The following is a 22,745-nucleotide window of genomic DNA, read 5'->3' on the forward strand; positions in this document are numbered from 1 at the left end:
TCCTTTGACAGCTCTTTGGTCTTGGCCATAGTGGAGTTTGGAGTGTGACTGTTTGAAGTTGTGGACAGGTGTCTTTTATACTGATAACAAGTTCAAACAGGTGCCATTAATAAAGGTAACAAGTGGAGGACAGAGGAGCCTCTTAAAGAAGAAGTTACAGGTCTGTGAGAGCCAGAAATCTTGCTTGTTTGTAGGTGACCAAATACTTATATTCCACCATAATTTGCAAATAAATTCATTAAAAATCCTACAATGTGATTTTCTGTATTTTTTTTCTCGTTTTGTCTGTCATAGTTGAAGTGTACCTTTGATGAAAATTACAGGCCTCTCTCATCTTTTTAAGTGGGAGAACTTGCACAATTGGTGACTGACTAAATACTTTTTTGCCCCACTGTACTTACAAAATGGAAATCAACCAATCCTCCATCCTTAACACAATCGACAGGTCAAATGCTTTATTATCTGAATGTTGAAAGTTTGTGGGCGACGGAGAGAAACAAAAAGGCCATGTTGTGAAGCGTAATGTGGGTGCTTGAGATGGGGGTGTGAGTAGGTGGGTCTGGGCAGAGGTGATGTTGTGGATATTTGTGTGCATCTGTATGTTGTCGTTTGTAATACTTGTGTTTTGTATTGTTTAAAAAAGCATGATGATTTTGAGTATACGTTATTAGTAATAAACATCACACACTCTTTGAATCTGTAGCACACTGCATGTAGCAGATAGAAATGTCATGTCATTCGAGTTTAGGGACTGTAAAGAGCTAATACAGAATTTAGCTACAACACAACTCTATTATTTTGGATCTCCATTGTCCAGAGGGAAAACCTGGGCCTAATCTTAGCGTTAGCATGGACTATACGGTTGATGTCCCTTGTAGGCCTATGATAATAAGTAAACAGTCCCCCCTTGTGGCAGGACATCACTACTTTCTGAAGCAAATTGATTTTCTGATACAACAAAACAGCTTGCCTATCAGACGTTAGAAGGTTAAATTGTTATTTTGTTGGAGGAAAACCTGACTAATTGTGTTGCCTGTTCTGAACAATTGGGTTGCCTGAACCAAGTTATTTTCATGAGGGTTGCAACCAGAGCGGTTGCAGGGTCCATAGCTCGAAGGGACTTTGTAAAATGAACATCAAAAGTTGATTTTTATGTATTTTATTTTAGATATCTCTAACTCGTTTCCTAACCTTAACCTGCATACATTTTACTAACTTGCTACGAAAAGTCCAATTAGACGTTAATTTGATCCGGTTTGCAGCCAGCGTTGCAGAGTTGCGCCATGAGCGCCCCTCCAGCGCGTTAGGTGGCAGTAATGCGCTCAAGAGCTGCTCATACGAGAAAATAAAGAAGAAACAGTCATAAATGGAAAAATGGCTGCTCCTGTTGGATGTGATCACTACATACGCAGCTGTTTTTTGAAAGTGAGAAATTGTTTTTATTTCGACGAGATTTTAAGACTGTTATTGATTGTCTTGTTCATGTTCTCTGCTTTATAATACCTAACGTGGTTTGCACAGTCATACCAGACCTATATAGCTAGCTACTAGCACGCTATTGCGTTCGGTTGCTGGCTAAATTGCTAACGTTAGCTGTCTGAAGAGGACATTGAAATATGTTAGGTCATGAATCAGGAATTGTATAGTTGTAAATATTGTTTTTGTATTTTACATTAATGTAACATTAGTTTGCTTGGTGTCATTCGTATATAGCTAGCCATGCTAGCTATCTGAATAACGTTAGCTAGCGATCGGCTTGTCATGGTCTTAAATCAACGTTAGTCAGCTAACGTTACTGTAAATTAATGTATGCACATGAGCAGAATGTTTAGCTAAGTTACATCATAGAAGTATAATTATTTGTAATTGTAGGGTTAACATCTATCATCATGAAGAGGAGGCAACCCTCATGGTACTTGGGACTACCAAGTACCATGATCACCAACCACTGTCAGTCAAATTAATATAATAATAAATTACAGTTGTAAAGCGCTTTTGATTATACAAAAATGTCAAAGTGCATAAAATAAAAGTAAAAAAAAAATATATATATATATATTATATATAAACATATCATAAAAGCAACAATAAACGTTTTGGAGGAAGGGTCTTAAGGCCTGCTTTAAAAGAGCCGACAGTCTGAACAGCTCTGAGATTGTCAGGAAGGAGTTCCAAAGGTGTGGTGTGTGGAAGGAAAAGGCACGGTCCCCCATGGAATGTGTTGGTTTGTTTCTCAAGCCCTGCCCAAACTTGTTTATGTCCCCCAGGCTCCATGTTGTGGTAAAGCGTATGTTTGTCGCCTGTGTCATGATGCTGAAGAGGACCATCAAATGGACCGCTTCCTGGTCAAAGAGGTGCAGTGCTCAGTCTGCAACACAGTACAGCAGGTAATTATGTTAGAGGGGAACTGTTGTCAGTCTCTGAGTCCCATCTATACTGTTCATTCAACATATCAATATGGTCCCATTGTTTGTCCCATTTCATTTCTTACATCTGGTTCTTCTTTCAGGCACAAAAAACCTGCCAGGAGTGTAATGTTACATTTGGGGACTATTACTGTGATATCTGTCACCTGTTTGATAAAGACAAGAAGCAGTATCACTGTCAGCCCTGTGGAATATGCAGGTGAGTAAATGTCTTGTTGTTTGACATATACATTTCCATATATAGTTCATCATCTGATGTATCTGACCAGCTTCTGACCTCAGGCATATTTTAGATTTCCATTTTATTTGCAAATATTGGTGTCTTAAAACACTTGAATATCATATCAAATATGTACGGTCATGTTATGTACTCCTGCAGGATTGGACCAAGGGAGAAATACTTCCACTGTCAGAAGTGCAATCTCTGTTTAGCCAGTGATCTACGAGGAAATCACAAGGTGATTGTCAACCTCCGCTGACTGTTATTATATCTGTCGCTGGTCAATTCCATGGTAAAGTGTCAGATTTTTCACTTTCAAATATATACCAAACAAAATCTTGATTTCAAAGTTTAGCAAACTGTACAACTCTAAAATCAATGGTTTTTGTTTGGCATATATATTTATGTGAAAATTCTGAGTCTCAACGTAATTACGTTACCATGGAATTGCCCCAATACAATACTTCTAATGCCATGGCTCTTGTCTTTCACTTAATTTATCTGTACAAGACTGTTTTCTTTTGTTTCAGTGTGTTGAAAATGTTTCAAGACAGAACTGCCCAGTGTGTATGGAGGTAAGTTAATGAATAGTAAGATCAGTTAAACGATTGCTGTGCATTTCACTTTTATTATGTTGTTTAGTATACACTGAGTGTACAAAACATTAAGAACACCTGCTCTTCCATGATAGACTGACCAGGTGAAACCTATGATCCCTTATTGATGTCACTTGTCAAATCCGCTAAATATTAGGAAGGTTTTCCAAATGTTTGGTATACACTGTGTACAATATTGTTTTATAGGAATTCACAACCTGTATTTGACAATTTCATAAGTACTTTTCCTCATACAGTTTATAATTAATACATACATAATGTTTTGTCCTCTCTAACTAAGGATATGCACACATCAAGAATAGGAGCTCACGTTCTTCCGTGTGGCCACCTTCTACACAAGTATGACATTTTCTTCATAACACTCTCAAAACCATTGTCATTAGCCTATATGACCCCCCCCCCCAAAAAAAAAAAGATTGCATTGATGCCACTGTTAATCTGATGGCTGATACAGCAGGTGCATTAGTGGAGTCTTACTTACTCTTGTCTTCTGGTCTATGGAACAATTTTTAGAATGTTCACTGGTTTTCTTTGTTTTTCAGAACTTGCTTTGATGACATGGTCCGAACTGGGTAATGTCCCTATTCCTTTTCAAATATTGTGCTACTAATTATATATGAATCCTAATTACTTTCAATAACTTATAAATCATATAATCTGCATGACTTTCATATAAGCAGGGATCTGTGTGACCAGGAATATTGCCTATATATTTTCTCTTCAGTGCATATCGCTGCCCACTCTGTATGCACTCGGCCTGGAATATGGAGGACTCCTGGGAGCAGATGGACAAAGATATGGCTCAGTCACCCATGCCCACTGAATACCAGGATGCCACTGTGAAGGTATGACACATGTAACCGATGTGAAATGGCTAGCTAGTTAGCAGTGGTGCGCACTAATAGCGTTTCAATCGGTGACGTCACTTGCTCTGAGACCTTGAAGTAGTGGTTCCCCTTGCTCTGCAAGGGCCGCGGCTTTTGTGGAGCGATGGGTAACGATGCTTCATGGGTGTCAGTTGTCTATGTGTGCAGAGGGTCCCTGGTTCGAGCCCGGCGAGGGGACGGACTAAAGTTAAACTGTTACACACACATGTATTCACTTTGAATGTGAAATGGAACTTTACAACAAACGAAAAACATGCTGACCTCTTGTGGTCACTTGTGTTCTGGGATACTGTGACTACCCTGATCTGGTGTAGATTTACATTGGTTTATTTAATGTGAGTCACTTCAAGCTTGTATATGAGGGATATTTACACTTCCCTTTTGAAATTTCAGTAGTGAGCACTACTTCTGCCTCATGATACGGTTTGCTCAGCCTTTCCTTTCTCCTTTTCCCTAACTGTAGATCATATGTAATGACTGCCAAACCCACTGTACAGTGCCTTTTCATGTTCTGGGAATGAAGTGCAGTGGCTGTGGGTCCTACAACACAGCACAGGATGGGGGACTGATACAGCAGCTCCAGGAGCCACAGCCCCAGGAGCCACAGCAAGAGCCAGAGCATAAGCCCCAGTCCACAGTGCCAGAACCATAGAATTAGAATATCTATAATTATAATTCTATGGAGAAAACATTAGGAGTCCACCCCGTAGTTATCTCTCTGCTCCACCCTACTTCCCCAGTCTACACAGACTTAACTGTACTATCCACATCTTTCCCAACGTTGCTCTGCCAAGAGTACAGTTAGTCATGCCTGGGTTCCAGAACCTGGTTCCAAGTACTTGGGGTCCTAAACTTTTATCCACAGTCGTGTGTTGTACAGTAGTTTTTGGATTGAATTTCTGTTATTACATACCCATTAAAAAGCCATTGCTATTGAACTATTTGTTTCTCAGATAAAAAGCCAGCAGAAGAGAATTGTGAATGAGGAATTCATTTTCTTATAGATTCTCCGGTACTTTTTGTATACTTTTTAACCAGTAGTTCTGAAAGTAGAGCTCGCTAGCCAAAAGTGGTCCCCGAAAATTGTGCACTGTGTGACGTGCAGATATGTGCACCACATCATTGCTCTTTGCTGTGTTTGGTGAGCCGTTGGGCCCGCCCTGCAACCTCATTGGATAACGCTGGGCAGACCTCTTGTTGGCTGTCACTCAAATGTGAGGGGCTGAAACTTATTGATTAGAACTCAAATTGCTAGGCGGTTGGCCCACTTGGGGGGAAATGGAGGGAAAATGGAGAGGAACAGCTTCAAGAAAACAGTTGCTTTCAAACTAGGGATTTCGTGGCTAATTAAGGTAAAACAGTAATTCTGCTCATAGATTATGCATGTATGAACTATACATTGACACATCAAGTCCGAAGCGGGAGGTTTAAAAAATACTTTCTTAGCTGCCAAAGTACCGGATGTATGTCTTTAATGTGGAAATCAGATGCCTATAATATCTAATATAGTCAGCCACACAATTTATTTTCCCATTTTGTCCCAAGTTGGAATGGATTCCTATTTGTCAATAATAACGCTTTCACAAAATGTGTATATATATATATTTTTTTTTTGTATATGTTTTGTGAGGAGTTTACCAATGTTTGAGCGGCTTTGCATGTCTAAAAGCCTAACTAAATGTTTTAGACTGACATTTTACAATAGTAATGGGATTGAATGTTTATTTGTAAAACTCAGGTATTTAACACAAATATTTTATATACTGTGTAACATCAAATCGTGTTCATTCCATGTATGAGCTGAATATACATTTTACTTAGTCCTGTGGATTATCATGAATAACACATGTATGTCAATTATTGAATAAATACTGCAGTTAGACAATGGCTGTTGGCAACTATATCTCACTCCATGCTTAACTCATATTGTTGGTACTGTTGTTCAAAAAAAGGAGAGTAGTGGAGATTGAAAATATTGCATCTGTATTGCCATTGGTGTCATTCATTGATGTGGGTGTTGGGATTCAGTGACATTTTAACGTAACTAATAATAAATACCCATGATTGTGACTAATGTAATTTCAGATTTGCGTCAGTTATCCCAAAATAAATAGTGAATAGTGGTGGAAACGTGTTCTTTATAAAAACAAATGCAATTAACATTCTGTGAAATGTATAGAAAGTCCAACAAATTATACATTTACAGTCTGATACAGACTGGAAACACGGGGGGGGGGGAAATCATTATTGCCTGCTTTTGTATAAGCTTTAAATGTTATCTCGTCTGGTAGGAACTAGCTGAGGGCTGGTTATGTATACAGTAAAGCAAACTGACACCGCAGACGTGTTGCCGTCAGTGGTTCCCAATAGAACTGGCTGCCGAATTAGTACTGAAGAGACTGGGTGAGGAGTGGGCCCAATGATGTATGGGGCTGGGGGAGGAGTTGTGTCCACATGGAATTCTTGGAACGTGATTATGTCAGTGACTGATGGCAGAGCTGTTGTGCCACCATCAGAAGTCAGACTAGGAGAATCAGTCACTGCGATGATGACTGGGTGTTGTGAAGAAGACTCATTTTCTGGGCATTTTATTGAATCTGCTGATTCATGAAAGATGGCGCCGGAAAGGATGCCTGCCGTTTTATTGGCTCTTAACCCACCGTGCTATTTTGTTTAGTTTTTTCGCATTGTTTGTAACTTATTTTGTACATAATGTTGCTGCTACTGTCTCTTATGACCGAAAAGAGATTCTGGACATCAGAACAGTGATTACTCACCTCGAATTGGACAAATTATTTTTGACGGTAAGGATGTACTCAACACCCGAACAGGCCCTCATCCCCGTCATTCGCTGGAGAAAGAAACTGAGATTTCACGGAAAGAGATCGGGGTGCCATGTGAGGATCAGGTGGCGAGTGGCAAATCTCCCTTTGCCATCTGTACTTTTAGCCAACGTTCACTTAGAAATGTCCTTGTTTTTTTAAAGAAAAGCAACATTTTTTTGTCCATTTAAAATAACATCACATTTATCAGAAATGTTGTAAATGAGTATTGTGGCTGGAAACGGCAGATAAAAAAAATAAAAAAATAAAGGAATATCTACATTGGTGTAAAGAGGCCCATTATCAGCAACCACTCCTGTGTTCCAATGGCATGTTGTGTTAGCTAATCCAAGTTTATCATTTGAAAAGGCTAATTAATCATTAGAAAACCCTTTTTCAATTATGTTAGCACAGCTGAAATCTATTGTGCTGATTTAAAGAAGCAATAAAACTGGCCTTCTTTAGACTAGTTTAGTATCTGTAGCATCAGCATTTGTGGGTTTGATTACAGGCTCAAAAGGGCCAGAAACAAAGACCTTTCTTCTGAAACTCGTCAGTCTATTCTTGTTCTGAACAATTAAGGCTATTCTATGTGAGAAATGGCCAAGAAACTGGCTCCAACCAGAATAGAAAGAGGAGTGGGAGGCCCCGGTGCACAACTGAGCAAGAAGACGTACTGGGGTTTGCCGTCGGGGGTACGCCAAATAGACGCCTCCCAAGTCCTCAACTGGCAGCTCATTAAATAGTACCCGCAAAACACCAGTCTCAACAGTGAAGAGGCGACTCCGGGATGCTGTCCAGTGTCTGTGTTCTTTTGCCCATCTTAATCTTTAATTTTTATTGGCCAGTCTGAGATATAGCTTTTTCATTGGGATACTAGCCTTTTAGGCAGATTTGCACAGTCGACTCTTCATTGTTGACGTTGAGACTGGTGTTTTGCGGGTACTATTTAATGAAGCTGCCAGTTGAGGATTTGTGAGGCGTCTATTGGCGTACCCCCGATGGCAAACCCCTGTTTGGGTATACCTGCTGTAGACTAAACTATCATCTGTATTTTATTTTTCGTAGCTGTCTACATACCACCACAGACCAATGCTGGCACTAAAACCACCATAAGGAAACAGGAAAATGCTCATCCAGAGGCGGCACTCTTAGTGGCCGGGGACTTTAATGCAGGGAAACTTAAATCAGTTTTACCTAATTTCTATCAACATGGTAAATGTGCAACCAGGGAGGAAAAAAACTCTAGACCACCTTTACTCCACACAGAGACGTGTACAAAGCTCTCCCTTGCCCTCCTTTTGGCAAATTTGACCATAATTCTATCCTCCTGATAGCAAAAATTTAAGCAGGAAGCACCAGTTACTTGGTCTTTTAAAAAGTGGTCTGATGAAGCAGATACTAAACTACAGGATGGTTTTGCTAGCACAGAATGGAGTACATCACCATAGTCACTGCCTTCATCAATAAGTGCATTGATGACATCATCCCCACAGTGACTGTACGTACATACCCCGACCAGAAGCCATGGATTACAGGCAACATTCACACTGAGCTAAAGGGTAGAGCTGCCGCTTTCAAGGAGCGGAACTCTAACCTGGAAGCTTATAAGAAATCCCTCTATGCCCTCCGACGAACCATCAAACCGGCAAAGCCTCAATACAAGACTAAGATCGAATCGTACTACACTGGCTCTGACGCTCGTCGGATATGGCAGGGCTTGCAAACGATTACAGACTACAAAGGGAAGCACAGCCGAGAGCTGCCCATTGACATAAGCCTACCAGACGAGCTAAATAACTTCTATGCTCGCTTCGAGGAGGCAAGTATCACTGAAACATGCATGAGAGCATCAGCTGTTCCGGACGACTGTGATCACGCTCTCCACAGCCGATGTGAGTAAGACCTTTAAACAGGTCAACATTCACAAGGCCACAGGGCCAGACAGATTACCAGGACATATGCTCCGGGCATGCGCTGACCAACTGGCAAGTGTCTTCACTGACATTTTCAACCTCTCCCTGTCTGAGTCTGTAATACCACCACAGTCCCTGTGCCCAAGAACACTAAGGTAACCTGCCTAAATGACTTCCGACCGGTAGCACTCACGTCTGTAGCCATGAAATACTTTGAAAGGCTGGTCATGGCTCACATCAACACCATTATCTGGTTGCATCACTGCCTAGGATGGCAACTGCTTGGCCTCTGACCGCAAGGCACTAGAGGGTAGTGCGTGCGGCCCAGTACATCACTGGGGCCAAGCTTCCTGCCATCCAGGACCTCTATACCAGGCAGTGTCAGAGGAAGGCCCAAAAATTGTCAGACTCTAGCCACCCTAGTCATAGACTGTTCTCTCTGCTAGCGCACGGCAAGTGGTAACGGAGCACCATGTCTAGGTCCAAGAGGCTTCTAAACAGTTTCTACCCCCAAGCCATAAGACTCATGAACATCTGATCAAATGGCTACCCAGACTATTTACAATTCCCCCCCCTCTTCCACACTGCTGCTACTCTCTTATCTATGCATAGTCACTTTAATAACTACCTACATGTACATATTACCTCAATTACCTCGACACCGGTGCCCCCACACATTGACTCTTTATGGGTACTCCCTGTATATAGCCCTGTTGTTATTTTACTGCTGCTCTTGAATTATTTTACTATTTTTTTTGTATTTTCTTACCTGCATTGTTGGTTGAGCTTGTAACTAAGTAAGCATTTCACTAAGTTCTGCACCTGTTGTATTCGGTGCATGTGACATGATTTGAGTTGTAGGTTTGAAGGGAGGTTTGTGTAGCTTCAGCTTCTGAGGATTGTGAGACTGGGTTAGGGTTAAAACTGTCTGGTAGGTCTGTCTCCTTCCAGGTGTCTGAAGGGTTGTCTATGGTGGACCAATGACCTCTGAGGATGACTCGAAAGACTTAGTTCTAAAATAGAACCTATGCCGAATTACCCATTTTCACAAATACAATCATATTTTGGTGTAGAGAAACACAGCACACCTTTTACACTCTCACTTTATGTAATCTTGGACAGTATGGTGCATTAGATGACAATTATAAAAAGGACACTCACTCACTGGGTTGGAAGATGTTACCGTCACCATAAAGAAAGCATAAAGTGTGGTCCTTAGAATCTCCACTATGTTCCTTCATTTCTCAAAGAGTAAAATAAATGTAAGTAAAAATGTTAATTTTCATGTGGTCCCCTCAATAGTACTATGGGAAAAGACAAGTAGTAAAGCTGTTACACTAATCATGATCTTGATTAGTTGGAGTGTCCTCTTCAGCATTAAAAGGAGTTTACAGACTAAATGAATACAAATTCAAAGCTGATGTTCCTACTGCATATCCTGTGCAGGTAAGACTAAAATCAAAAGGACATTATGAACAGATGTTTGAATGGGGCATGTTTATATGCAAGACAAGTAGAAGTGGGTGGGATCAATAATTCATTTGACTAATTTCCAAGGCAATATACACTTTAGTCTTGTCTATATTTGAAGATAACCTTTCAAATTCAACCCCCCAAAATCCTTTAATTAGAGAGTATCCAGCAAACCGATTAAGATATCTTTACTGAATAATTAGAGAATAAATGAACCAATGTGAAGACAAAACGCTAAACATGTTGTGGTTTGTGTAAACAATGAAAAACAGTCTAGTCATCACCGGAATAATGTTTATTTAATCATAGGAAACCAGCAAACCAAAAGAACAACCTTATTTCTTTCGTGGGAAAAAACAAACAGACCAAAACATATTTTGCTTGAAGCAGAGAAGCTGCAATCACATTGCAGCATAATGTGAGTACATGGGGAATTGATCATAAAATATGGCTGGTAGTTATCCTATTCCAACTACACCGTTTTCCCTTCATGTTCAGTATTAGTCAGAGCAGGTTAAAATATACAGTGCATTCAGACCTTCCCTTTTTCCACATTTTGTTACATTACAGTCTTACTCTAAAACTGATACATAAAAAATAAAAAAATCCTGATCTACACAATACCCCATAATGACAAAGCGAAAACAGGTTTGAAATGTATATAATAAAATGTAATACCTTATTCAGACCCTTTGCTATGAGACTCAAAATTGAGCTCAGATGCATCCCTTTTCCAATGATCATCCTTGACGTATCTCCAACTTGGAGTCCACCTTTAGTACGTTAAAATGATTAGACATGATTTGGAAAGGTGCATACACCTGACTATATAAAAAGGGTCCCATAGTTGTCAGAGCAAAAACCAAGCCATGAGGTTGAAGGAATTGTCCGTAGAGCCCAGAGACAGGATTGTGTCGAGGCACAGATCTGGGGAAGGGTACCAAAACATTTCTGCAACATTGAAGGTCCCCAAGAACACAGTGGCCTCCATTAATAAATAGAAGTTTGGAACCACCAAGCATTGGCACATTAAATAGAAACGACTGTCAAATACACATGCCCTCTCACGCAATGCAGCATGCTTTGACAAAGGTGATTCACCAGGCCATGTCACTCAAGGCTACATAAACTAATTTCAGAATCATAAGGCCTTAAAAGTAAAAAAAAAATTAAACCAAGTAGTTTTAGTCCTGGATGCAGATGAGCTGAAACAGCATTTCAGCCATGCGTTTGTCAATATCCCACAGGTATGACGCAAGAAAAATGTATACCCCTAGACTTATTCCACATTACAGCCCTTACTCAAAATAGATTCTCACCCATCTCCACACCTGATGAAAGTGATTAGAAATTTAATAGCATGTATTTGCATAAATATTCAGTCAATACTTTCTAGGTACGTCTAAGAGCTTTCTACACCTTGGTTGTGCCACCTTTGCCCATTCTTCAAGCGCTGCCACAGGTTGAGCATTGCAAGACAACCATTTTCAGGTCTTGCGTTAACTTAAATCTACGTGAACTTTACTGCCACGCAGGAACCGTCTTCTTGGTAAGCAACTCATGTAGATTTGGCCTAATTTTTGGTCATCGTCCTTCTGAAAGGACAAGTCATCTCCCAGTGTCTGGTGGAAAGCAGACCAGGTTTTCCCCATAGGATTGTGCTTAGCACCATTTTTCCCAGCTCGAAACTCCTCAGTCATTAACAAATTACAAGCATACCCATGATGCAGTCACCACTATAGTTGAATATGGAGAGTGGTACTCAATGTTGTATTTACACAACACTAAAGACAAAAAGTTCATTGCTTTGGTAAATTCTCAGCAGTATTACTTTAGGGCCTTCCGTAGCAAAGTTGCAAACAGGATGCATGTTTTGTAGTATAGGCTTCCTTGCCACTGAATTCTGTTAGTATTGTGGAGTAACTGCAATGTTGATCCAGCAGTTCTCCCATCACAGCCATTTAATTCTTAAAATCAACACTGGCCTTATGGCGATATCCCAGAGCGGTTTCCTTCCTCTCGGGCAACAGATTCAGGAAGAACTCCTGTAGCTTAGTGACAGTGTGTTTAGACAGCATCGAAAATGTAATGAACTTATGCTTAAGGGATATTCAAGGTCTGCTTTTTATTTATACCAATAGGTGCCCTTTGAGAGGCATTGGAACATCTCCCTGGTCTTTGTGGTTTAATCAGCGTTTGAAATTCACTGCTCAACTGAGGGACCTTAGAGATAATTTTACATGTTGGGTACAGAGATTAGTGTTTAACACGTTTTGAGTGACTCATTATTACTCACAGGCACTATGTTGGTAACCAGTTTATAATAGCAAAAGGACACGGTGTTTGTGGTATATGGTCACTCTTCGTGGCGAGCCGCGCCCCGACCCAAAGACATATTGAAAGCTTTGACTTCATAACTAAAACCAATAACGCAGGAGTCATTTCTCAATTGTCAAATCTAGCCTTCCTTTCATACACAAGAACTCACAACTAAACTTATGTAGAGATACTCAGAAGCAAAATGTTCATTTGAATTGTGTAGATAAAGACAAACAGAACTGTAGAAAATGAAACTTTATTGAATAGAAAGAGGCTGCTGATAAATGAGTTAATCCACAGACGACACCACTTCCTGTGAAATAAAAGCAACCATGAAGCAAAACATCCGATGTTTTCAATCAACTGCTTTAAAATACAGTATAACAGCCTACTGTACCTCTGCAAAGTCACTGTTAGGTGAAGCTCCTTCACAACCGTCACCCTTCTCCAGCTCAATCATACTAGTCTGCTTTGCCACAGGGTTAGCTCTCCTGGGAATGGAAAAGGTGAATATAATCTCAATCTTGACACAAACTGGCTAAACGTCAGAATGGATTCTGAAACACCACGAGAACAGATCGATATTGTGGAGACATTAAGGGGGAAGACCTACAGTATCAAGCAGTTTGTTATGGTGTACCTTGTGTTTGCAGTCTTCCTCTTAACCACCGCAGCGAGGACACTGATAACAACAATTGCAGCACAGAGGCCAATGGCCCCATAGATGAGTGGGCCTTGCATAGTCTTGGTGAGCTGGTTTTGGCAGGAGTCTCCACTGTAGCCTAAACCACAGGAACAGGAGATGCCCCCATTGGTCTCCACACACTCCCCATTCCCATTGCAGTGCTTTTCACTACACTGCTGGGCTTCCAGGTTTCTCACCAGCCAACTGTTGTCCAGAGAGGTGGAGCCAGGATCTGCAGGTATAGGAAAGCTGGGACTGGGAAGCTGGTTTGGGGCTTTGGCCTTGACAGACTTCCCTTTGAGATGGACACCTGAGACAATGGGGAATACACAAGACCAGTTTGTATTCGAATTAGTTTAAATTATGACAGCGATTCAAGAGCTGCACATTTGTTTTTTTCCTTAGCACTACACACCAGATTTAAATAAGGACGCGTAAACACTTGTGGTCCCCAAGACCAGGATTGGAGAATGCGGAGTTATGATAGAAAAGAAATCTTTGTAATTGAACTGTGATAATCTTTTCTTAAGCTCATAACAATGGGAAAGGGAAGATTGAAACATCAATAATGGAAAGAAGACTTGCAGTTCTCATCTGAAGTGTCAGAGCAGTCAGGATGTCCATCACAGAACTTCTCCAGGGGGAAGCATGTGTGCCCATCCAGACAGGGTCTACTTCCAGCTGGGCAGTGCTGGTCTGGGGCGCAGTATGTGACATTGACTGGGTAATGGTCATGGGCACACCTACAGGTCCTACCACCAGGAAGAGCCAAACACAAGTGACTGCAGTCTCCATTCCCATCTGAGCAGAGGTTGGAGCCTGGAAATGGATGAGAAAGAGTAAAGGTTGAAAAGTCACATATCAGTAAATTATAGAGTAGTGGGTTATGTGCAAATGTGTCCTCTTACCCATCTGGCTGGACTTGCTGTACGCCTTCAAACTGACAATTTCAGTGTTTACCTCGAACCAAAGCTTCTTAGTCAATGGATCATCTCTATACCAAACTTTGGTTGTGTCTGAAGCATTTGATAGGAACATGTACATGATCAACTCAACATCCATGATAATCCAAAACCAGTGAAAGAACTTTGGGTTAAAGATCAACCATTGTCCTTGTTAGTGCTACTTTGGTTAATGACTAAACAGAGCCATCTACTAACCACAGTAAGACATAACATAGCACTAGGTTCTGGTGGAAGCAGCCATTTAAAAATAATCCACATTACCACTGTCTGTCGCCCAGAGGAGCATGCCGTTGCTGAGTGCAAATGCAGTCAGGCCATCCCCAGTCTTAAACTCCTTGTATCCAGTACCATCAACTCTGACAGAGCCGATCACCCCATAACCTAGAACATAGACTTGTTGTATTACCTCACCACCACTACTATAGATAGAGTAAAAACCTTCTAAAAATCTATAAACAATGAATTCCTCACCGATGTCAGCCCAGTAGATCTCATTGCCCTTGTTGGAGAATGTCAGGGAGGTGGGCTGAAAAGCATCCTTCCACACCGGAGCGCGCTTCACCCCATCCATGTGAGCACACTCCACCTGAGCGCCTTCCTCCTGCTTGGCCAGGTTGGTAAAACAGAGTCTTCCACTGAGTGGGTGAAGCGCTATGGACTCCAGACTTCCAATATCCCGAATTAACACAGCAGTGTGTTCCCCACTGGAAGAGGTAACCTGCAGCCGTGGCTGCTTGGTGCTACTCCAGTATACGCTGAGGGTTATCCAGTCTAGAGCCAGGGCTGTAACTGTGTCCCCTTGGAGTTGCAGGAACTGGCCGCGAGGCACCAAGCCGGTCTCCTTCAGCTTGAAGAGGACTACAGACGATTGGCCAGAGTCAGCTAGGTACAGAGTCTGATCTTGCAGGGTGTAATCCAACATCGCTGCCTCGTTGACATTGGGGAGAGGTAGGGCGAGGTGCTCCGGCCAGCTTTTCAGAAACACAGCACTGTGCATGGTCTGCAGGTAGATCTAAAGAAATATATATACATACACTGCTCAAAAAAATAAAGGGAACACTTTATGTAACTCCAAATCAATCGCACTTCAGTGTTGCTTCCTAAGTGGACAGTTTGATTTCACAGATTGACAATACATTTCACATGCTGTTGTGCAAGTGGAATAGACAACAGGTGGAAATTACATGCAATTAGCAAGACACCCCCAATAAAGGAGTGGTTCTGCAGGTGGTGACCACAGACCACTTCTCAGTTCCTATGCTTCCTGGCTGATGTTTGGTCACTTGAATGCTGGCGGTGCTTTCACTCTAGTGGTAGCATGAGACGGAGTCTACACCCACACAAGTGGCTCAGGTAGCGCAGCTCATCCAGGATGGCACATCAATGCGAGCTGTGGCAAGAAGGTTTGCTGTGTCTGTCAGCGTAGTGTCCAGAGCATGGAGGCGCTACCAGGAGACAGGCCAGTACATCAGGAGACGTGGAGGAGGCCGTAGGAGGGCAACAACCCAGCAGCAGGACCGCTACCTCCGCCTTTGTGCAAGGAGGAGCACTGCCAGAGCCCTGCAAAATGACCTCCAGCAGGCCACAAATGTGCATGTGTCTGCTCAAACGGTCAGAAACAGACTCCATGAGGGTGGTATGAGGGCCCGACGTCCACAGGTGGGGCTTGGGCTTACAGCCCAACACCGTGCAGGACGTTTGGCATTTGCCAGAGAACACAGATTGGCAAATTGGCCACTGGCACCCTGTGCTCTACACAGATGAAAGCAGGTTCACACTGAGCACATGTGACAGAGTCTGGAGACGGCGTGGAGAACGTTCTGCTGCCTGCAACATCCTCCAGCATGACCGGTTTGGCGGTGGGTCAGTCATGTGTGGGGGGCCGCACAGCCCGCCATGTGCTCGCCAGAGGTAGCCTGACTGCCATTAGGTACCGAGATGAGATCCTCAGACCCCGTGAGACCATATGCTGGTGCGGTTGGCCCTGGGTTCCTCCTACTGCAAGACCTCATGTGGCTGGAGTGTGTCAGCAGTTCCTGCAAGAGGAAGGCATTGGACTGGCCCGCCCGTTCCCCAGACCTAAATCCAATTGAGCACATCTGGGACATCATGTCTCGCTCCATCCACCAACGCCACACCACAGACTGTCCAGGAGTTGGCGGATGCTTTAGTCCAGGTCTGGGAGGAGATTCCTCAGGAGACCATCCGGCACCTCATCAGGAGCATGCCCAGGCGTTGTAGGGAGGTCATACAGGCACGTGGAGGCCACACACACACTACGGAGTCTCATTTTGACTTGTTTTAAGGACATTACATCAAAGTTGGATCAGCCTGTAGTGTGGTTTTCCACTTTAATTTTGAGTGAGACTCCAAATTTATCAACCCATGGAGGTCTGGATTTGATTTCCATTGATAATTTGTGTGATTTTGTTGTCAGCATATTAAACTATGTAAAGAAAAACGTGTTTAATAAGAATATTTCATTCAGATCTAGGATGTGTTATTTTAGTGTCCCCTTTATTTTTTTGGGAGCAGTGTATATAAAGTGTTGAATTACAAGGTGGAGAATCTTAATGTTTATTCCTGAATTGCACACAAATGGCAAGGAAAGTCAACCGGGCTTCCACAGCCTTTCAAAGCCCAGCTTATTACTGACAGCTTTTGTGAAGGTAACCAAGCATTCCTAAACTGTTTTAGCTGCCATGTATACTGAAATAAAACTCAATTCAAATTAGAAGACAGACTATTACTTCACACAATATGTACCTAGTGGCATTGAATATAGTGCAGTACCAAGTGAAATGGGTAAACCTGCAGTGGCCAGAGTCATACCTGTGTGACAACAGTTGGCGAGAGCACCAAGAGGAAGGCAGAGTTGACCAGGTTGGAGCAGGTGAGGCCATCCTCAGCTAGGAGCAGACCAGAGGGACACTTGCAGACCCCTTTGGGGCCTGGGCCCAGCACACACAGGTGAGAGCAACGAAGGTTCTCACAGGGACGCTCATTGCTTGTCTGCAGAAGTGGATGAATGATCTGCATCCCAGAACGACACAAATCATTAAGCTTACATCAAAAAGGAAGAGAGGTTGCTTGTGTAATTACAGCAAACCCATTGCATAATTTAATCCTATTTAGGTGAAATTAACATAATGGTTTACATAATGCATGCATTAATATTCATTTAAATTGGGGGCTCGTATACTTGCTTTCAGTCCAAAAGGTTGTCCAGGTCGTTTGAGTAGAACTTTGCGGTTCTTTCCAGTGATTTTATGAGCCCTTTGAATAGTTCTCCTCCTGGTGTCTGACCAGTAGATCAGGTCATTGTAAACTGTGACAGAGAACGGGTTGATGGTCTCCATCATCTGCAGAAGCTTCAGGAATGAAAGGAACAGATAAATGTTACAATGCGCCTTTATCAAGGCCTGGGGTCTAACCCTATGAGGTCCAGAACCTGCTGCTTGTGTTCTACTTGATCATTAATTGCATGCACACACCTGGTGTCCCACATCTAAACCAGTCTGATTAGAGCAGAACAATGAGAAAAGCAGTGTAACTGGCTTCAAGAGCCAGAGTTGAGTTTGAGGGATCTAGGGTATCCAACCCATGTGGATTTAATTTCATGCACCTTGGCATACAGCAACACGCAATACAAGTCTGATCTAGTCGTATGCAAACTCATTTCTGTAGTACCTCAATGTCCTCGCCATCCAGGCTGGCTGAGCCGATGCACCGGAGCTTCTCGTCCGTCCAGTAGATCCTCTCCCCTAGTGTGTCCACAGCCAGACCGCCTGGCCAGCTGAGGCTGAGGCTGTGACTGACCACTACTCTCCTCTCAGACCCGTCCATTCCCGCCCGCTCAATCTTCACCTCGTTACCAATCTCTGACCAGAACATGATCCTGCAGTTAAAGCCAAATCAATATTTTATTATTCATTACTGACAGTAATGCATCAGCCATCAAAGACCATGATCCTATCATAGGACAGTAGTTAAACATCTCTAGGTGGAAACCAATTCAATAAGCAGGAGCCTGCCCCTGATCAACACGGTTTAGCCGCATGTATTAGTTTAGTCAACATCACCAAACGTATACAAAAATCACTAGAATAACAGATTGTTTGGGTGGGTGCCACTTGTGTTACACCTAGAAAATAACTTGCCCCTTCTGTGGCAGGAGTGCCAGAGAGAGCGGTTGTTCGAAGTCCTCATCGAGGATGACTGTGAGATCCATAGAGTTTATGATGGTTGAGTTTAATCCAACAGCAATAATCCGACCACCTCCAATGCCATCAATCCAGTACAGGTTTCTCCCTACCCAGTCAACAGCAATGCAATCAGATTTGATGCCTGTAAGTGAGATTAAAAGGATTACGATTATGTTAGTTTTAGTTAACCCCAGTGAACACTAGCCTGTGCTTTTTATAAGATGTGCTATTTTTACAGTCGCAACCAGTTTAACAGATTCTCAGTTTAACCACACAACTAACCTTTGACAAGAGTTCCTCTCTTTTTCTGGTCTAGAGAGGACCATTTGATGCTCTCTGAATCCAGGCTGACCCAGAACACTTTCTGATCCCTCCAGTCATAGTCCAGGGACAGGATGGCTTTCTTAGCAGAGGACACCAGGACATCCAGACTGCTGCTTCTCAGCCCAAACAGGAACAGCTCAGTCTGCACAGAGGCCAGTAGGTAGGGCTCACCTGTGGGAAGACAGTGGGTTGTTATAGGCCTACTGTGTTAAATTAATAGGTGAGTACTTTCTCCGGACAATACTCTGCATTCACAAATGCTGTTCACCTTTGTGCAGTCTCCCTTAATTAAAACAAATATCTAAAGACCCCATCCAGCAGAGGGAATTTCCATGATTGGTCACAAATCTGGATTTTTTTTTTTTTTTTTTACCTGTGATCTTGCAGCGGCGACCATCAGATTCCAGCAGGTAACCAGGGTAGCAATGACACTGGAAGGAGCCCTGGGTGTTGACGCATAGGTGGCTGCAAACACCTGGTCTACCGCCTTCACACTCATCAATATCAACACAGGACACTGTGTCCTCTTGGAGTCGGTAACCAGCCTTACAGCCACACCTCTACATCGAGGAAAAAGGAAATCGTTAGAAGAGGTCACTCAGAAATCTAAAACGTGAGACAAAACTGTACTTCAAGAAGCTTTGTAACAAACTACACAAGCCCCCCCCATTACTCACCGTTCCATGTGGTGTGCTGTAACAGTTATGGGCACATTGGGTTTTGTCTGGACACTTTGCTTGGCAGTTGCCACCCTCGTCAGAACCATTAGCACAGTTTCTGACCGTGTCACACACCAGGGCTGTGTCCAAACACTCCCACGTACTGCCACACTGGAACTGGTGAGAGGGGCATGTTGCTACCTGACCACCTGAGAACACACACAATACCCAACTTCATTTCTAATACAATCTCATTTAAAGGCTTTATTTACTGTTACAGATTGTCACCACATACTAATCCAGTAATTAACAAATCATACATGGCTGAAATAACTTTACTCACATCCTGCCTCATCACTTTCATCAGCGCAGTCCTTTGTGCCATCACATCTCCATGCTTTGGGAACACACTGGCTCTTAGATGTACAGGCCCACTGGAAATCGCCACACTTCAATTGGACCATCTTGCAATTCTGAAAGAGAACTCAATATACTGTGTATTAGCTCTAAATTTTGATTTGTATCACGAGGCAAAAGCACATTAGTATCCAACGACGACATTCAAAATAATTGGGAGTCAAATTAATTTTGCCGTCTAGTCACGTCTACATCCTCCAAACGCAGAAATCTCAAATATTACCTAGCATGGGTGCCAATGTGCTTCCTGCCAACTCCTAATACATTTGTCATGCCAAATAAGGAGTTGGCAAGAGCAGAAACAATTGCACCCAGCCTAAATATTCCCACCTTTTCATCAGAGCCATCTTTACAGTCCTGCTCCCCATCACAGACCCACTCCTCCAGCAGGCACTCCTGGCTTTGTGGGCACCGGAGCTTGGTGGTGCACTGGGGGGGCTCGGTGCAGCTCTCCTCGTCAGAGCGATCCTGACAGTCAGGATGCCCGTCACAGCGCATGCTTACGGATAAACACTGACCACTGGTGCAACGGAACTCCCCACTATTGCAGCTCTCATCAGCTATGGGTCAAAGGGACATTTCTTGAGTTTAACTTAGTTTGGATCAGTGAAAGTAAAACAGTGGGAAACCCTGTGGTGTTTGCACCACTGTTGGGAGTATTAAACCATTTCTTTCAGCAAGCATTTTAGGACTTAAGGTTAACATAATCCCAGTTCAGTAGTTCATTGGAAGTTAAACTTACCACAGTTGGCCTCATCAGTGCCATCCAGGCAGTCCCTCTCGCCGTCACAGAGGAAGGTGTCTGGGAGGCAGCGGGTCTTGTCACAGTGGTGAACACAGCCCTCCATGGGCTTCAGGCAGTCCAACTCATCAGAGCGGTCCTGACACTGGGCCACACCGTCACACACCTGCCTCTGGTCAATGCATTTCTTCCCATGTGCACACTGAAACTGGCCTGAACATACAGTACCATTTAAGTGCAATCAATAGCACTGATAAATGGTGACCTCCGAGGACCGTCTCAAAGACAAATCGCTAAACATGCATACCATGCACAGTGGTCTACGCAACCATGTTCTGTGTGTATGTGAGTAAATTCCAGTATGCTAGTTAGTACAAAGGTTGTTACTGTAAGCATGCATTACACTAAAGAGGAGTATTGTCATGATGTACTGTACAATAAAACCAAGGGCAGGAATATTCTTTTAAAAACTTCAAACTACTGTTCATATATATTTAATTATCACTGATGATTTTCTTACCACGTTCACATTCTAATATACACTCTTCCTCATCCGAGCCATCCTTACAGTCCGCCTCTCCATCGCACACATGGTTGTAAAGAACACACTCAATCCTGTCCCGGCATGGTTTAGTGCCAAAAGGGCACTTGAGGGGTGCTGGTGCAGACATTGTGGTATTCCCATTGTTGCTATCCTCAGCAACATTGTGATGACTTTTAAGATAATCAGTAGAGTCTGAATCTAGGGATAGGGTGATACTGACCTTACTACCAGAAGGAAGGCAAAAATAAACATCTCACATCTTTCAACTTCTGTAAGCTATAAATAAGGATGGATCATGGTTTCAAAATTCAACTAAAGGCAAGTGACACAGAGGGGGCATTACCGCAGTTGGCTTCGTCAGTGCCATCCAGGCAGTCCCCCTCTCCATCACAGAGGAAGGTGTCTGGGAGGCAGAGGGTCTTGTTGTCACAGTGGTGAACACAGCCCTCCATGGAATTCAGGCAGTCCAACTCATCAGAGCGGTCCTGACACTGGGCCACACCGTCACACACCTGCCGCTGGTCAATGCATTTCTTCCCATGGGCACACAGAAACTGCCCTATGTGGATGATGAAACACTTCAAGTGTTATGCACGGACAGATTGAAAGCATGCATTTGACTCAATAGATCTTGGATAATTACTGTGAATACTTTAAAATATACCCTTTCCTGGTTTAACACAGTAAAATTGATGAAAACAATGGAGTAGAAACCATTTCTTCATAGATAGGAATGGATGAATTTGAAGAGGTACTCAAACAGGGCCCTACCATTATTGCATGCGACAGTGCAGTCCTCCTCATCAGAACCATCCCTACAGTCGGCTTCTCCGTCGCACACATGTTGGTGGAGTACACACTCAGATCCATCCTTGCAAGGTTTGGTGCCCAGGTTGCAGTTCAACGGGGTCTGCGCTGCTGCACTCAATACTGTTCGGAAAAAGTAGGGCACAACAAATCACACATTCGTTCTATAAGTTTAAGATGTAAATATGAGATGGTCTGAACTTCGACACTCAAGGGAATTAAAGGGAATTATTTTTCAATAAATACAGCAATGTGAACTATGGAGGGGTGATTATTCACATCCATTTAGGAACAACTAGCTCACCTGTGACTTCCAAAATTGCTATACACAGAAGCAAACAGAAAGCCATGCCTGATTAATGCAAGTGGACCAAACAACACAAGAGATCAGGTCAAGGATTTTATAATGATGCCAAGTGATACCAATTGAACCATCAGTGAGGGGGGAGGAGCAGTAGGCCAATTTGTAGAGTGTGGGAGCATTTCAATCTCAATTGCATACTCCTCACATCCTCTCTCTTTGCCTCCTTATCAAAACCCATTGGATGAGAAAGCCAGAGGTCCATCCCCTCTGGGCTTCTCCTCCAATGGCATTTCAGAAAGAGATGAGGAGAGAGGACGCTTGTCCCCCTAATATTTGTCTCTGAGGGAGTTATTTATGCTGGCCCCTGTTGAACTGAGCAAAGGCCCCTCACGTCATCGGACAAAAGCAGGGAG

The 22,745-nt window shown here is 42.9% G+C and overlaps 2 protein-coding genes across 3 annotated transcripts; one reads left to right on the forward strand and one right to left on the reverse strand.

The window, feature by feature from the left end:
- The first annotated feature begins 1,317 nt into the window (after window positions 1–1,317).
- rchy1 (ring finger and CHY zinc finger domain containing 1) lies at window positions 1,318–6,273 on the forward strand. The gene is made up of 9 exons (XM_020469326.2): window positions 1,318–1,425; window positions 2,268–2,387; window positions 2,510–2,625; window positions 2,806–2,884; window positions 3,177–3,221; window positions 3,544–3,602; window positions 3,806–3,835; window positions 3,988–4,108; window positions 4,614–6,273. The coding sequence occupies exons 1-9, from the start codon at window positions 1,375–1,377 to the stop codon at window positions 4,800–4,802; spliced, it is 810 nt and encodes a 269-aa protein (XP_020324915.1). The 5' UTR covers window positions 1,318–1,374; the 3' UTR covers window positions 4,803–6,273.
- A 6,647-nt stretch (window positions 6,274–12,920) lies between these two features.
- lrp13 (low-density lipoprotein receptor related-protein 13) lies at window positions 12,921–22,468 on the reverse strand. 2 transcript variants are annotated; one of them, XM_031818652.1, is made up of 21 exons: window positions 22,333–22,468; window positions 21,993–22,151; window positions 21,565–21,780; window positions 21,198–21,413; window positions 20,678–20,890; window positions 20,266–20,495; window positions 19,862–19,991; window positions 19,537–19,727; window positions 19,233–19,419; window positions 18,818–19,030; window positions 18,491–18,677; window positions 18,021–18,228; window positions 17,537–17,701; window positions 17,163–17,363; window positions 14,802–15,342; window positions 14,592–14,711; window positions 14,274–14,381; window positions 13,951–14,184; window positions 13,321–13,675; window positions 13,078–13,171; window positions 12,921–12,993 (listed from the first exon to the last, which is right to left on the reverse strand). In XM_031818652.1, the coding sequence occupies exons 1-21, from the start codon at window positions 22,376–22,378 to the stop codon at window positions 12,970–12,972; spliced, it is 4,038 nt and encodes a 1,345-aa protein (XP_031674512.1). In that variant the 5' UTR covers window positions 22,379–22,468; the 3' UTR covers window positions 12,921–12,969. The 2 variants fall into 2 exon arrangements, with proteins under 2 accessions (XP_031674512.1, XP_031674511.1); XM_031818651.1 differs by having other exon boundaries at window positions 21,198–21,419; window positions 22,333–22,467.
- Window positions 22,469–22,745: the final 277 nt, after the last annotated feature.

The sequence above is a fragment of the Oncorhynchus kisutch genome, linkage group LG3 (genome assembly GCF_002021735.2).
Source record: "Oncorhynchus kisutch isolate 150728-3 linkage group LG3, Okis_V2, whole genome shotgun sequence".
Classification (NCBI taxonomy): Eukaryota; Metazoa; Chordata; class Actinopteri; order Salmoniformes; family Salmonidae; genus Oncorhynchus; species Oncorhynchus kisutch.

Coding starts and splice junctions, on each gene's coding strand:
- rchy1 (XM_020469326.2), top strand. CDS start 1,375: ATGGCTGCTCCTGTTGGATGTGATCACTACATACGCAGCTGTTTTTTG. Junction 1,426..2,267: donor TACGCAGCTGTTTTTTGAAA/GTGAGAAATTGT, acceptor TATGTCCCCCAG/GCTCCATGTTGTGGTAAAGC. Junction 3,836..3,987: donor GATGACATGGTCCGAACTGG/GTAATGTCCCTA, acceptor TTTTCTCTTCAG/TGCATATCGCTGCCCACTCT.
- lrp13 (XM_031818651.1), bottom strand. CDS start 22,378: ATGGCTTTCTGTTTGCTTCTGTGTATAGCAATTTTGGAAGTCACAG. Junction 19,992..20,265: donor AAGATGGCTCTGATGAAAAG/GTGGGAATATTT, acceptor GTTCTCTTTCAG/AATTGCAAGATGGTCCAATT. Junction 19,728..19,861: donor TGAAAGTGATGAGGCAGGAT/GTGAGTAAAGTT, acceptor GTGTGTTCTCAG/GTGGTCAGGTAGCAACATGC.